The sequence below is a fragment of the Macadamia integrifolia genome, chromosome 9 (genome assembly GCF_013358625.1).
Source record: "Macadamia integrifolia cultivar HAES 741 chromosome 9, SCU_Mint_v3, whole genome shotgun sequence".
Taxonomy (NCBI): Eukaryota; Viridiplantae; Streptophyta; class Magnoliopsida; order Proteales; family Proteaceae; genus Macadamia; species Macadamia integrifolia.
Window position 1 is genome coordinate 40,149,598 of NC_056565.1, and position 16,316 is coordinate 40,165,913.

A 16,316-nucleotide genomic window follows, 5' to 3' on the forward strand; every position below is an offset into this window, starting at 1 on the left:
AGTAAATTCTCATAGGTTAATAATATCTACCCAAGAAGTAATAATAAAATTCTAGATATTCAATAGCTTTATTTACTTTATCAATTTAAATTTGTCCTCTGCCATACATGCAAGCTTTACTGTCCAAATCCCTTCCTTGATGATTAATATGTAAACATGGTATTTGAATATGTGTAGCTAAGTCTCTCATATGCTTAGTGCCTGAAAATAGTTATGTTGATTTTTTTCTTATCTCATCCTATTTTGAGAGAAAGAGAGAGAGATGATGATGATGGCGGTTGTAAAAGAAGGAATGGAATTGAAGAAGAAGCAAGGAGAGAGAGAGAGAATTGAGATTTCCCAAGAGAATTGAAGGAGGAGTCCGCTTATATTAGATTTATTTATTTAAAAAAAAAATATTAGACAAGTTAAGTAACCATGTCCGTCATCTCTCCACCCTAAAAACTAGGAATCAATTACAATATAAAAAACTAATAGATGGTTTAGATTAATCTAATATTAAATGGATGGTTAATATTAAAAGAAAGTAAAAATAAGATTGCAATACATACGTCCTGCTACCATTCGCTTAGTCATTGTTTTTTCTTTTCTCATAAAAAAAAAAAAAAGAATTTGTCCTTAATCTAGAGTAATGGGCATAATTGGATGACCTCCCGCAGGGGGGGGGGGGTTGGGGAATATAAGAATAAAAAGAGAGAAAAGGGGGTAAAGCGTCACGCGAAAGCAAATGGGCTTTGAAAGCATTGAAAAGGGGTTTAGCTGAAAATTATAAATTCCTTGGATGCACGGGTTCTCAAAATCTCTTTTCTTCCTTGCATCTTCACTCAGCTCTTCTTTGCTTCTCTCTTTCTCTCTCTGAATCTCTCTTTCCGGGCTATGGGTGGAATGAGAATCGCCTTCGGGCTTCTGACCTTCGTCACCTTTGGAATGATAATAGGTAACTTTTCAGACTACAGTTTGCTGAATCTTCAATTCAATTTGGTTTCCATTTGTTACTGTTTTGATTTTTGAGTGGGTTGTTTAGTCTTTTTGAGCCTTTTGTTTATGCCTTGATTGAAGATCTTTGGTTAGATTATAATTCGGTAAGTTTTGCGAGATCTGGTTGCCGTGATCAGGCTTATTTTGGTATTTAAGTTGTTTGGGTTTTACTCCAATTGTTGCCTGACCTCTGACTGGAGTGGCTTCTCATATTTACATTCAATAATTTGTCAAGTCTAGCCTCTTATTTACTGTATATCTGATTTGGAAGAATAAAGAACATTGACCTCATAACTAGTTGAAATCTGTAACCCACTTCTAGGAAGTCTATTTTGTGAGGTTCCCTTTAATGTGGCAACAGAGGTGATGTGGAATGCTAGTCAAAATGATCAAATATCTCAGTCTGGAAGAGAGAGGTGCAAATTGTACCAGTGAAAATTCCATGAACATTATGAGGCTTATGCAAATGGTCTGTGGTTGTTTTCTTGTATATCTTGCCACTTCATGATATTCAACCAGGGTTGATTCACCTTCATTATTCAGATGTTTTCTTGGATCTTCATTTTAACGTTATTGTTGGCCACTTGTAGTCTAGGACCAAGTATATCTGGATGTCAATTTGTCTCCTGTGTATTTGAAAATCCCTGGCAACGTAGTAGCAGTCATTTGGTTAACTTGTGGGCTAGAATCATCTGAAGTATTGCCCTGAATTAATTGTGCATCCATAAATAGTATCCATTATAAAGAATCAAAGCTCTTTCATTGCCCAAAATTTAATATTTTAATATTTTTCTTTGATTTTAGGTAGAATCAGGAGGGAAATTGTTCCTTGCAAATTTAATGTAGACTATGGAGTTATTCAACTCAGTAGTAGGGTTGTCCTCTGCCATGCTCTGATACCATTTAATGTAGGACCAAGTTTGAAACTCAAACTAATACCAACTGCAAGAACTTTTAGTCGAAAGAACAACCACTAACACCCAAAATAAATAGACAATGCACAACAGTCCAGAATTAGGAATTGACAGCCCTTTTTTCAGCAGAAATTCCAACTCAGAATTTATAATTTCAGAAATCAGATATCACACCACCACAGGACTAACCAATTGCAGCAAATAGAGTATTAAAAATAGACCATACTCAGTAACAATACCACAGGGACAGAATAACCAAAACAGAATTCAATTCTGTGCAGAAGCACCACCGGCCAGAATCAGAGAACAAACCAGACCAGACCAGATTATCCCCTGGTCTGATGGGCCTGAAATTAGGATCGAACCTCCCTTCCAGCATGGGGGACACTCGATCCAAAGGGGAACCCAATCCAAGGGCTAGATAACCCAGTAAGAGTAGTCGATACTTAGAAAAATTCTGGAAAAACTCAGATCTGAAATAACAGCAAAGTAGTTCTCTTATCTGAGATGCAAAACAGTAACAGCAGCAATAAGAAAAACCCAGAAAAGAATAAGATCCACTCGGACTTCTCGCTGCAGAGTGTCGATTGGGTCAAAAACTAATTCCATCAGCCTTGATCAAACACAAGACAACCCTCCATGTGGAAGACAATAGTAGCAGCCATTAATCTGTTTATCAAAATCATCTCAGCTTTAGGAGCCTCCTTTTCTTTATTTATAATGTTGATGGGAAAGGGAATTACAAAATAGAAGGTTCCTCTAAAGGGAAACCAAATATTCTCCTAATACAATAGTTACTAAAAACTGAAATTAGAAACTAACTGAAATTAGAAACTAGTTGAAAAAAGAAACTAACTATTAATGACTTGACTCAATTAATAACTTGACTCCTAAGGAAACAAATATAACTCAAATCAATCCCAACTAAAAAGGAAACTAATGAAAATTGAAACTAACTAGTAATCCCGTATGCATCATTAGAGCCCCCCCTTTGGACCCATAAAAGTGGTCTATTACACTCAAAACATATGAGGTCAAATGCCCAACATGTATGGAAACCAACCCTAGGCTTATTCATAATAAAACAAGTCTATTTTGGTGATTAATCTTCATCAACTCTCCCCATCTTAAAAAAATTCGTCCTCGAATTTTGCAATGATGAGGGGAAAACAACATGTGAATAGCAGCTTTGACCATTCCGAAACAAAATTCTAGTTGCTTGTAAAATTTCAGAATGTAGTCTTTAAGGTGTGGAGTTTTCTCTTCATAGAACCATGATGGCATAACAGACTCTGTACGTTCAACCTCTGAATCGATACCAACTGTGAATGTCGTGTGCATAGAGTCATCAATGTTGGTATCATTTTTATCAAGGATTGAAACAAACTCTTACTTCTCATCATGAATCTCAAAGACTTGTTGTGGAGTTCTTTCAATCACTACGTCATCTTCCACAGCCTCAATCTTGTCGACTATTCTCTCTTCAAAGTAGAATTCTTCAGTGGAATCTTCTATCTTTGGACCTTCTGTCTTTGAAGCTTCAAGAACTATCTCTTCAATGTGAACCTTAAATTCAAGTTCTTTTGGTTTGAATACAAGTATCTTCACTTCACCTAGAGGTGTTACAGGTGCTATTAATGATTCTGGGATACCAACACGTCGCTGCATTCTAAATACTTCAGTCGTTAGCACCATTTCTTGATGCAATTGTCTCACCATCTCCATTAGGGAAGCCATAGTGTTATTCAACTCAGTAGTAGGGTTGTCCTCTGCCATGCTCTGATACCACTTAATGTAGACTAGGAGAGGAAAGACTAAACAAGTCTTAACTGCAGGAACTTTTAATTAAAGAACAACCTCAACAAAGTAGGACAGCAGCACAAGAGATCAGACTAAAGGGAAAATCAGGTCTGGGATGAACTGAGATGGAGTTCAATACCTTGGAGTGCTGGAAAATTGTAAAAGAAAAGATAATAAAGTAAAAGATGACCTCTCGGGCTTCTCACCGCAGAGAGTCAAGTGGATCAAACACCAATTCCATCAGCCTTGATCAAACACAAGACAACCCTCCATATAGAAGATAGTAGAAGCAACAATTAATTTGTTCATCAAAATCATCTCAGCTTTAAGTGCCTCATTTTCTTTATTTATAATGTTGGTGGGGAAGGGAATTACAAAATAGAAGGTTCCTCAAAAAGGGAACCAAATATTTTCCTAATACAATAGTTACTAAAAACTGAAATTAGAAACTAGTTGAAAAAGGAAACTAACTACTAATGACTTGATTCAATTGATAACTTGATTCCTAAGGAAACAAATATAACTAAAATCAATCCTAACTAAAAAGGAAACTAACTACTAATCCCGTATGCATCCTTAGAGCCCCCTTTAGACCCATAAAAGTGGTCTATTACACTCAAAACACATGGGATCAAAGGCCCAACATGTATAGAAACCAACCCTAATCTTATTCCTAATAAAATAAGCCTATTTTGGTGATTAATCTGCATCAAAATTGACCTGCAGTTGTATTATTAATACAACTGACCTTTGGAAAATTTGCATCCTTTTAAAAGTCAGGCTTGTATCAGTGGAATTGAAAACCTTTTTGAAGATGAAGATTTATCCATATAGTGTATTAGTTGTTAATTAGCAAAGGTGAAACCGAAATCCTATAGCCAAACCTAACTAGAGTTCCTACTGCTTTTAATTGTGTTCTCTAGCATCAAACATATCTTCCGTTTATAATTCTTAAGAATGAAGGCTATTAGTTGTTGATTAGAAATGGTGAAACCAAAATCCTATAGCCAAACCTAACTAGAGTTTCAACTGCTTTAAATTGTGTCCTCTAGCATCAAACATATCTTCAGTTTATAATTCTTAAGAATGAAGGCGCAAGGGTGATGTAAGCACTGATCCATGGCATCTTCCTGTAAAATAAAAATAAGCTTTCTGCATCTAGTTGTTTGTTCTGTCCATCACATTCTTTAGCCTTATTAGCAATTCATTGCAGGTGTCTGACATTCATTAATATTGGTTTCTTAGATTTAGATGCCCTGCTGAAACCCCTAGTAGAACGTAGAGACTGAAGTTCAATTAATTACTGGGAATTTTTTATTACAAATTTAAAATAATAAATAAACTAAACACTAGCCACTTGTGAAGAATCTGTTTATAACCTTTCATTTTTAATCCTACATTTTCCTTTTCAGATATAGGAATGACAACTGGGTGGCCTGCACTCTATATTTCATCATTCTGAAAATGGACCAGCATTGACTTCATTCTCAGTTAACACTGTGTGCCTTCTTATGGCATCCAGCCATGATTCGCATAATGTCTCATGAACTGATACCTAATGTTGGCCTATGTCCAACAAATGTTTGCCTATGCTCCCTTTCCGTTACAAAATTCCAACTAAAGTTCGAAAACTCTGATTTTGGTCTTGAATTTTGCTGAAACAGCACATTTTTTGCCGGCAAGTTTCTGTTGGCCATTGCCTAGGGGGGAGGGGGAACGGCCATATTAAGCTCTGATACTTCAAAGAAACCTTTTTTAGCATACATATGTAAACCCTTATATTGCAAGAAAAGTCACACAAAGTGGTGGTTTGTATTTGCACCTTTGGTTGGAAATATAGGTCGAACCCTATTTTTTACCTTGTGTAATATTGCCTATTCTACACATTGTTTTATTACTTGAAGACAGAAAATGCAAATAAGACAAGAAACACAATATTGATTAATTATGAAATAATACAAAGTACATGTAATATAGACTCGTAGAGACCCAAGTTTTAACTCCCAAGTCCCAACAATACAATACTGTGTGGTGATTCATGAGTACAAAGTGGACCCTCCTTAGGCCATCCTAATGGATAATACCACAAAGAGTTATGTGGAGGATTGAGCCCACTCATGTACTGATGTTGCCGATGCCAATTTTCCTCCGACTGTATGACAAATGCAGGCTACGTCATAGTGTGCTATGAGAAATGCTTGAAGTCCTCCATAGCCGCCTTGTAACTGGCCTCATATACATATTGGAGGTAACCTATCCTAATATCCTAGGGTATTAGTCACCATACAGTGAAGAACTGGCCACTAAGCCATAGCGACTTGATGGTGTTGCCAACATTTGCGGCTGGCAGGCTAGATAGGAGAAGAGGTTTTCCATAAAGGACGATTCAGTTTGTGACTGTGAGTGGGCGTCATTCTCATAAGCATTAGATGAAGATGTATACTCCCCTACTCAAGTGAAATCACCACAGCTGCCACCATATGCATTGAATTCTAACCTAGTACTTTCTGCGGAAAAGGATGGGTCCCGCCACTGCCTATGTTCAGTGCTGTCCCCTATACTCAATCTCCAACAGTGCATAAGCATGTCGATGTCCATGTTACTCCAATCAGCCTGCTCATCTGCAATGAAGCCCTCTCGTGTAGCCTGCATATGAGGAGGATGGATGTGCAACATGGTCCATATCCTGTGGGGCATCCCCAGTGAATCGAATCAACTTTGGGTCTTCCTCCTGCTCATCCTTTGTCTTTTCATCCTCTGGAAGTATATCTATCACTTCCATAATCACCCCCACCATCAACACAATCATCATCGTCACCACCATCATCTCCATTGGTAGACAGTGATGATGTGTGAGTGTGACTATTGGAATGGGCCCAATTAGGGTCCTCATCAACCCTACTAGAAAAGGGTTGGAACTGCCTGGTTGTTTGTGAGCGTATGTGACCCTTTGAAGCCATAAACTCATTCGCATCAGCACCCATATGGCTATCTGGGGGTCAGGCCTATACCCAGGCTGATCCATCGCTGGGTCACCTCTACCCCTCACTCACTCCGCCAAGGGATCCTCCACCGCAAAATGTCAGTGAGTTCAATCGGATCCCTGTCGTTTCATAACCATATGTATATGTTGCATCTTCAGCTTCATCTTGTAACACTAAGTCTTCTAAACATTGGGAACCCAATTGGTTCCACCACTTGGAGTGGATAAGCGAAAATTTACTCTAGTTTTGCTTGCAGTCGGAGGTGGAACATGTCTGAGAGAGCACTTTGATTCCTCAATTCTTATGCGTCACTCCTAAACAACACCTATCATTCAGTCACATTACAAGGCCTGTTGTTTGCACTTCACAAGTTGATACAGATGTAAGAGAATAAAACACTGAATTGCGTGCCAACATCAGTATTTTTCTGGCTAGCCACTGCGGCGGGGGTTCCAAAACTCCCAAAGGCATCCCTGCAAGTTTTAGTCTATACCCATTTGGAAAATTGTTACCGGTAGCAACCAATGCCAATTGGACTAATTACTTTTATATTCTTAATGAACTATAAAATTCTCCTATATGTTGCAAATAGACTGTATTGTGTCATAGGGTTTGAACTTGGCAACCACTTGCTTCACTGTTACTATAAGTTCTGGATTTTAAACTCAAGATTGATAATTGGGGTTTAGATAGTATATTGGAAATTGACGTATAGATACTGTCGATGTATAGTGATATATTGGGAAAATTTCTATCACTCCCTTGTACTTACCCTACATTTATTAAAACTCCCTTACACTTTTACATTTGATTCCCCACCCCCCCACCCCCCAAAAAAAAAAAAAAAAAAAAAAAAAAAACTAAATTTCAACCTCTCCTTCTTCCTTGGTACCTAAAAATACTCAAATTACCCCCCCTTTTTCTCATTTTTTTTTTCTATTTTTATTCAACTACTAAGTACCATTGCCATTTATTTTCGTTTAATTAGCAGGAGTGGGACCCACTTCTTCTTCTTTCTCTATAGAATGCAGGGACAAGGGAATAATCCAGCTGCCTCACCCCCAAACCAAATTGAAATAGTCAGCAATGGAATGTAACTCTTCTTCTTTTTGACCTGCTCTGTTGATTTTCCAATCAATAAATAGCTCGTTTGTAGTGGGGATAAGGTGTAATCTATGAGTTAGTTAGAATTTTTTGCCGAACGTTTACCCACTTGGTGGAGAATGGAATTGGCCTTCTACCCTGACCCATCACTCCATTGGGACCATTAAAGCTCACACCTAAAAATCTTGCTCCGAAGTCGTGAATCCCACACACACAAAAAAAAAAAAAAAAAAAAAAAAAAAAGTTTTTCAACTTAGCTAGTAGTCCCGAGCTTGTGTTCAATGTGGTGGTTTCTCTGGAGAAAAACCAACTTGTTCGAGACCCATCCATGGAGGTGCGTGTGTTACAAGGCTAGTGTTTGAGTAGGCGAGGGATGAGTCGGCACGCCAAGTTGTAGCAGTGAAGTGGCGAGAATGTTGTGGAATGGCGAGCCTGGTAGGTGGTGCCCGGTGCGTATTTACCACAATTATGACAAGCAAAGCATTTAGCCCCGACCAGATCACTACTTGTATCGGGCACAAAGAAGAGCTTTTGAGGTGGGTTCCGATCCCGAAATCCTTGAAATATTGGATTGATTTAGTGGACGCTTAGGAAACAACATGCACCATTAGAGCTATGTGGCTCTGCAAGGCTGAGAACATAGTGGAGGGATGATGAGAATTGAAGCAGAGAAATTGAGAGGAGGAAGAAACTGGCTTATGTGGAGCAATCTAGTTTCAAGTATTCGTTTGAGCTACTGTTGTTGGCTTAGTTGTTACGGAGATTGAACAAGCAAACAAAGAGAAACAGAGATGGAAGAAAAGTGCAGGGATGTACTTCGTCAACATCGATACGTGGAATACATCGTGAACACCTTCCAGTGATGGGGACAATGCCAATCTATATGTTACTAATCCATTCCTCGCTAGAACCTCGAATGGCCCAATAAACCTGGGACTCAACCTCCCTTTCTTTCCAAGCTGCACCACTCCCTTGGTTGGCGAAACCCGAATGAAAACCTTATCTTCAACATCGAACTCTAGATGCTTTTTCCTCACATCTGCATAGCTTTTCTACTTGGACTGAGATGCCTTGATCCTTTCCCTGATCACACCCACCTCACTAGTGGCTTGTATCAATTTTGGACCAAAGATGCGCCGCTCACCAACCTCATCCCAGTAGACAGGTGTCTGGCATTTCCCATATACCGTGCTTCAAACGGAGACATACCGATGGTAGCCTTGTAGCTGTTGTAGGAGAATTCAATAAGTGATATGTGTTCATCCCAACTATAGCTCATGTCAAGGACACTAGCCTTGAGCATATCTTTTAATATCTGATTGGTCCTCTCTGACTGCTCATCGGTCTATAGATGGAACGTTGTACTGTAGTTTAGCTATGTGCCCATAGCTTTATGCACACATCCTCAGAATTCAAAATTAAATCTGGGATCTCGATCGGAGATAATGCTAACCGATACACCATGGAGGCGAATGTCAACATACAACTTTGCCAACTTTTCCATGGAGAAAGTGACCTTTATAGGAATGAAGTGAGCTGCTTTGATCAGGCGGTCTACGATCACCTAGATGGCATCAATGCTCTTAATAGTGTTCTCCCATTTCCAGTTTGGAATAGGTAATGACTGTAACAACCCATGGGGTGACCGTCTTTCAGCCTTGACTTGTTGACAAGTGAGGCACCTAGATACATGAGTGGCTATGACACTTTTCATTCATTTCCACCAGTAGGACCCTTTCAAGTGCTTGTACATCTTTGTGCTACCAAGGTGTATCGAGTATAAAGAGTTGTATGCTTCTCTCAAAGTGATGTCTCTCAGATCACTACTCTCAGGCACACATGATCTTCCCCTAAGCTTTTGGATTCCCTCGTCAGTCGGGATGAAATTCAGATCCTGCTGCTTTCCTTCCTTAATGCCAGTTGCCAGATTTTGCAACCGCTCATCAGTGTACTGGGCTACTGTGATCTTCTCCTCTAGAGCTAGTTGTATCCCCAATGCTGCTAGTGACAAGGTGAGACCTTCCACCAGTAGCTCTAAGTCCAACTTATTGGCTTCTTCAATCAGATGCTCATTGGCTATCAATGGTGCAAGTGATAGGGTCTGTGGCTTTGTGCTTAGTGCATCAGCTACCACATCAGCCTTCCCTGGATGATAGTGGATAGTGCAATCATAGTCCTTCATCAACTCTAACCACCGCCTTTGGATAAGTGCATCAATTACCTCTTTAGCCTTCCCTAGCTGATTGGAATGAGAATGTGAGAATGCAAATTAAAAACATTTTGCTAGTGTTGTGAGAATGCAAATTGCAACTAAGTAAAACAGTGAGAATTTCAGACTTGCAATTAAGCAAACCAGTAAGGTATGCACACAGTAATATGTGCATGTGTTATGTAGTATGTACTGTACGACCTTATGTTGTTATGTGGCTTATCTTATGTCATTTCAAATTTTCAATGTATGTGAATGTCACTCATTAGTCATCAATGTTAATTGTTTGACAATTAACTAATTATCTATGATGTCTTTTAAATTCTTATGATTATGTTGTGTCATGTGCTGATTGTGGAATGTGGATTGTGGAATAGAGCATACTAGCCTAGGGTCCAAAGAGTCAGAGATTACTTATATAGGGTACAAGGTCGAAGTACCATTTTATGTTTGATTTTTAAAAACTGATGGTTCCATTGTGTTTAGAAAGCCTAAAATAGGGTAAATAGCAAGTTTCATGGGGCTACAAAGACCATAGGCCACTGAGACCAACCATTGAGTTCACTGGAAAAAAATGCATGATCTCCGCGAGATCTCGCCAGATCCCGCTTTTTTGGATCAGCAAGATAGGGGGCAAGACCGAGATCTTAAACCTTGGCACACACACATTTGACGTACTAAAGTACTATACCTGACCAAGTAAATGACTATAGTACTACACCATTGTATGCACATAGAGTCACACACATTTGAGCTGGAAATGACATTGGAGAATCAATAATAATTAACAAATTAGGTAAACGGATAATAATTTATACATGTAGAACATAGAGGAAGGGGTGGAAAAAGAAGAATCAAAGAAGGAAAGGGGGGGAGAATCAGAGGAAGAACAGGAGGAGGAGAAAAGGGGCGGTTAACTGGAGAAAAAGAAGATGAAGAAAAAAGGTGGGAAGAACTGGAGAAGAAGAAGAGGATGCCTCTGAAGGAAGATTGCGTCGGAAGAAGAGGTACTCATTACTTAGGTAGGGCATGTAGGGTTTCAAGTTTCTTCTCTTTCAGAGGCCTGGAGGAAGAACTCGAATTTTTTGTCTTCTCTTCTTTTGATTTCTATTACAAATTGATTCCATGTTTCTAACTTGCATTATAACCTGTACACAAGTTAATAGAAATATTAGAAGTAGCGTCATTTTAGAAAATAAATAAACATACAAAACACAATAAGTCACCTGCTCAGGTCACTAGGCATCCAAGGTGACACTCAGAACCACAAGGCTGTCGCTTTTTAATGGCAGACTAAGTTGAGTGACCACCCAGCTTCCACGAAAGCGCCTGCATGCCTAGGTGTCTCCTAGCAACTCCTTGACAACTATTATTCAAATAATTATGCAGCAATTGTCATTTTCATTCTCTTCATTGGCACTGTCAATGAATGAATACAACCAGCTGCAACATGCTGCCAGTAGCAAATGTCTATGTAATGTTGAGAAGCATTAATAAAAACTAGCTGAATTGATATTTGGGATATGCAGGTGCTTTGTTTCAGTTAGCATTTATAAGACGATTGGAAGAGTCATCCGGTAAGTTTTCTCTACAATAATAATTTTTCATTCAATTTCAGATTGAAATTTAAGGATTTAGTGCTCTATTTTGTGAAAAAGCGTATTTTTATTTTTTTATGCATCAGTTCTGCTGATTGAATCTGTTTCACTTTGAGTTTCTTGACTCTTATGGATATCAAAGTTTCTTTGGATCATTAAAATTGCTTTAAAACAGGATTCAACCTGTTTATATTGTCTTGAGCATATTAGTTTATGTTAATCACTGATTGAGTTCAATGCTTCCTTTGAAGCAAATTGGGAAGTGAATAATCAGACCAACCAGTTGCAAGTTGCAACGAGAGAGATACTGATGTTGAGAGAATATTTAAAAAAAATGAGAGCATTTTGGATTTATCATACATCATATTGGAATTTTGATTGTATAAGTTAGCTTTGAATGTCAGTCTCTGAACCTCTTTTTTGCAATTGTACTATGGCATTAAATGATCAATTAAAGATTTAAATATTAACTTAAAGTGCAAAGAACTGCCACCATTAACCGAATAGCAGATATAAACAAAAAATGTTGCCAGTATGACCCTCAATGGCTTAAAATAACTAAACATGAAGGAACCACTTAACCATAGTTGTCAAGGCGTTGCCAAGGCGTCGCCTAGGCGACGACTAGGCGTCTAGGCGGTTTGCCTGGGGCCTAAGTGACATTCGCCTTATTGCACTGCATACCGCCTTGTGTTTTGGCACTTATTTATGCCAAATATCATTTAAGTAAATGATTCATTTACTTAAGATATTATTCATAAATAAGAAAATACCCCCTATTTGAATCCAATAAAAATAGTTTAAAAATCAAATTCCAAAAGGATAAAAAGTCAACCCCCCAGTCCAAGAAGAAAAACTGGATTTTGGTTATAGGGGTGATTTTCAACTTTTAAATGCTGGAGTTTTTCTCAATTATGAAAATTTTATAAATTCTATCATGTTAAAACATTGCTAAAAACCAAAAGTTTGGTAAAATATTTTTTTGTTTTGATATCCATAAAATCATTTTCATTCAGGCGATTTTAACAGCATTCGCGCACTTAAAAATAAGTTTGACCGGAGCATAACTTTGTCATTACAACTTAGATTTAAGTAATCTTAGACTTGTTGGAAAGCTGATTTTATATTATAACTGATACAAAAAGTCTCATGTAAAAATAATATCATTTGACCAGTCAAACTTGTTATAGAACCAGAGCATTTCTCTAAATTTTGATTTTTTATAACTTAATATGACTTAATGTTAATTTTTTATAATTTAATATGGCTAAATGTTGATTTTTAATGACTTTATGTTGCTTAATGTTGATTTTTTATGATACAAGGTATATATAGCTTACTAAATAATATTATAAAATAGGAAAAATAAAAAATAACAATTGGTCGCCTTGTTCGCCTCAAGGCGTGCGCCTTCTCGCCTAAGCGCTTAGACAACCCTCTACCGCCTTGGTTCGCCTTGGCGCCGTGACAACTATGCACTTAACCATTATCTCCTCCTGACATGCGGGCCTGTTTTGGCATGGGAAAACAGTGTGTTGAATCTAAAGGGATCTATCATTTGGGTAGAAATTTTTTGGATATCAAAACAATTGCGATTGGGTGTTCTAACATGTGTGTAAGGCATGTGTAGTGTGTAGAATAGTGGCAACTAATCCTTAGTTTAGGGTGTTCTACCATGTGTGTGAGACATGTGAAGGGTAGTGTTAACCAATTCAATGAGGACAATCCTTGAAGTCAAGAGCAAAGCATGTTGAGGAAGATGAAGAGTTGCTGAAGTCGGTCAACTGTAAGAGCTACAGTCGTGGGCAACATCCAAGAAGAGACCATGAAGAGCTTCAAAGTCTACATCAACATTGGAGATGGTGTCTTTCATGAAGATTAAGATTATAATCGCTTAAATTGTAATTTTGATGTATGGATGTGAGCAAGATTAAAAAATTCCTATAAGGTAGTGAGACCTAAGTGAAAACCCAGAATCTTGATGGTTTAACTTAGAGTACATTTTGACCTTGTTGTCTACGGTTATCCATGTGAAGCTGCGGTTGATGAAGTTGAATGAAAAATCTCTACGTATAGACCTGCAGATCGTAGAGACGGTTAACAGTGATTAGCTTGGCTCTATGTTTTTATGGTTAGTAGTGGTGGTGCAGTCAGCCATGAACAGTCGTTTGGTGATTCAAAAGTGGCAGTTTGGATCACTAGATAAAGGGGCTTAGTGGATAAAGTGTTATTTGTTAAGTTCTCAAGGCATCTTCATCAATGTCCAAGAGAGTTTAAAAACTAGTTTTCCTTGGAACTTAGGGAAGTCTTTGGTTAATGATGAAGTTTAACTACTTTTCATTAATGTTATTATATTTGAATTCAAAATCAACTTGAATTAAGCTTGACTCTAGCAGCTAGTTTAACAGCTCGTTGGGTGTCTATAAAAATGCTTGAGTCACAACTATAAGGACTTAAGATTTCCATATAAGGTGGTTACTTCTCACAGGATAAAGAGCTTCATAGAGAGATCATATTGAAGAAAAAGGGTAAAGGAAAGATATTGTGAAGATGCAGCTAAGCATATTTGGAGCAGTTATTAGACTTGAAGAAAGAAGCCAATTGCTGCACTTGGTGGTGAGCATGGAGTTACTCGTGGTTGTACTTTGTGTACATGAAGCAAATCCTTGGTCAATGTCCTGGGTACACAGTCTGAAGAATTGTGATTGTGTGAAATGTTTGGCTCATGACATACGTAGAAATCCTTGGTTGAGAACTTGGGTGCACAACTTGAAGGACTGTGGTTGTGTTAGAAGAAATCCTTGGCTGTGGAGAGGTCTGAGTCCCAATATGAAGGATTGAGATTGGTTAGTGATGCGGCAAATTCTGACCAGCAAGGGTTCGAGGCAGCTCCGAATGTCCCAAAGAACTTGCAGAAGAAGGTGAACAAAGCACCGGGTTGGGCCGGTAACCCTCCGATGCCTAAGTCAGAAAAGCAGTAGCAGGTAATTCACGGATGAATCTTTTCAGTCAAATTTTTCTATCCCCTTTTACCTGTTTTTACCTTGTTTTTATAGATGTCCAGCTAAGGTTGCTTATGGAGTCAATTCATTCGAGGTCTGAGTCCAAAGGGGAGGTGACTCTGCGATCCTTTTGAATATTCCGATTCCTGCAAGGATTCCAGGGAATATTCCAGCATCCGTGGCAGTTCTGGGAATATTCCCTTTTATCATGGCTGTTGGAGTCCTTTAAACGTAGGCTGTTCCGAGTTTTGGGGGCGGATTCCCTGATGTAGATAACTTGGGCTTATTTGCAATTAAATAAGCCTTGGGTTGTGTTATGTATGTGTTGGGCCTTTGACCCCATGGGTTTTATTCGTAATGGCCCACTTTAATGGGCCTAAAATATGGGTAGAAAGTAGGAAAACGGGATTTATATTCAGTGCTTTTATTTAAGTTGTTTAATTCAATAATGACCCATTGGGCCCATCGAGTGTAATGTCCTATATGGACTAGTAGTTAGTCAGTCCTACTCCATGTTGGAGTTAGAAGTCTAGTCCTAGTTCTATTTAAAGTCCTAGTTGTAGTAGGAGTGTCTAGTTCAATTTAGAAACTAGCTCCTATTCAAGGTATGATTGTAATTCTGCCCTCTTTAAATAGAGGAGCCTATGCACTGATATTTCTTAGATTTGAATAAAGAAAATTGCAGTCATTATGTTAAAACAACTGAGATAGTTGTGGGTGAGAAGCCCTGGCCGAGATAGCCACTCTTCCCCCACATTCTCTTATTTCTTTTATTAATTCCTGCAATCAGATTTCAGTTTCTGTTTACTGTTACAGCAGCCACCGATCTCAGAATTCAGACCTGTTCCTGGAGTCAATTGATTTTCTTTATTGGCCAACTCAGAGGTTCAATCAACAAGGACTTTTAAGGACTGGTTCTACTCTCCAAGGGGGCCACTTGATCTCTGCTGGAAGGCCATCGGCTGCTGTTCACTGTTGGTTCCTGCAGTTCTTGACTTTCTCTCTCCTAGGTCAGAAATCAAGAACCTTCATAACTCTGCAACCAGCCGTCGGAATCTGTTGATATTTGGGGGTTTTATTCCTCACAACTGGGCCTACAGTCTACCAGAAGAACAGCTCCATTGGAGCTACACAGCCAGCCACTCCTCTCTCTCTCTCTCTCCCTCCCAATCGCAGGTTTCTCTCTCCTCCCTTTTGGGACAGGTTAGCTTGGGTTTTTTTCCCTGTTTTTCAGGTTATATTTCTGGAGTATTGTTGCTGGTTGGTTCTGTGTTATTCCTCTGATTTTCTATCAGCTATCCGTAAGGCTATTATGGAACTGTTAATTGTGTACTTGGGGTTATCAATGTGGGAGTTAGTAATCTCTTACCAACTTTTGCATAATTATACCCATTATGATTTTTCGGAACAAAATTAGTAGACAATGAAAAAGCAAGGATATGGAAAGGTGATGGAAGTTGAGAGATAGACACAATTTTTTATAGGATAGGCAGCCGTGGAATTTTGAGTGCAAGAATGGATACCTTTTCGAGGAGAAACCGGTAGTAGAAATATTAGTATGAGGATCAAATTGTATGGTGGCTTTCGTAGAAATTGGATCTGTTTTGTGGGGTGATGTCTTCTTGCGATGCTGAAATATACTAGTATTAGAGGAGTAACTACATGTGGTGGAGAAGCATCATCAAAGGGGAAAAGAACGGGAATAGGTGGGGTGCTATCATTATCTA

The 16,316-nt window shown here is 38.5% G+C and overlaps 1 protein-coding gene across 1 annotated transcript in view; it reads left to right on the forward strand.

Annotated features, from left to right (window-relative positions):
* Window positions 1-699: 699 nt before the first annotated feature.
* LOC122088338 (prolyl 4-hydroxylase 1) overlaps window positions 700-16,316 on the forward strand; it is an 87,895-nt gene continuing 72,278 nt past the window's right edge. The window contains exons 1-2 of the mRNA XM_042657572.1: window positions 700-937; window positions 11,519-11,566. Coding sequence (XP_042513506.1) covers window positions 877-937; window positions 11,519-11,566 — 109 coding nt within the window. The 5' untranslated portion in view covers window positions 700-876. The remainder of the gene's footprint in view (window positions 938-11,518; window positions 11,567-16,316) is intronic.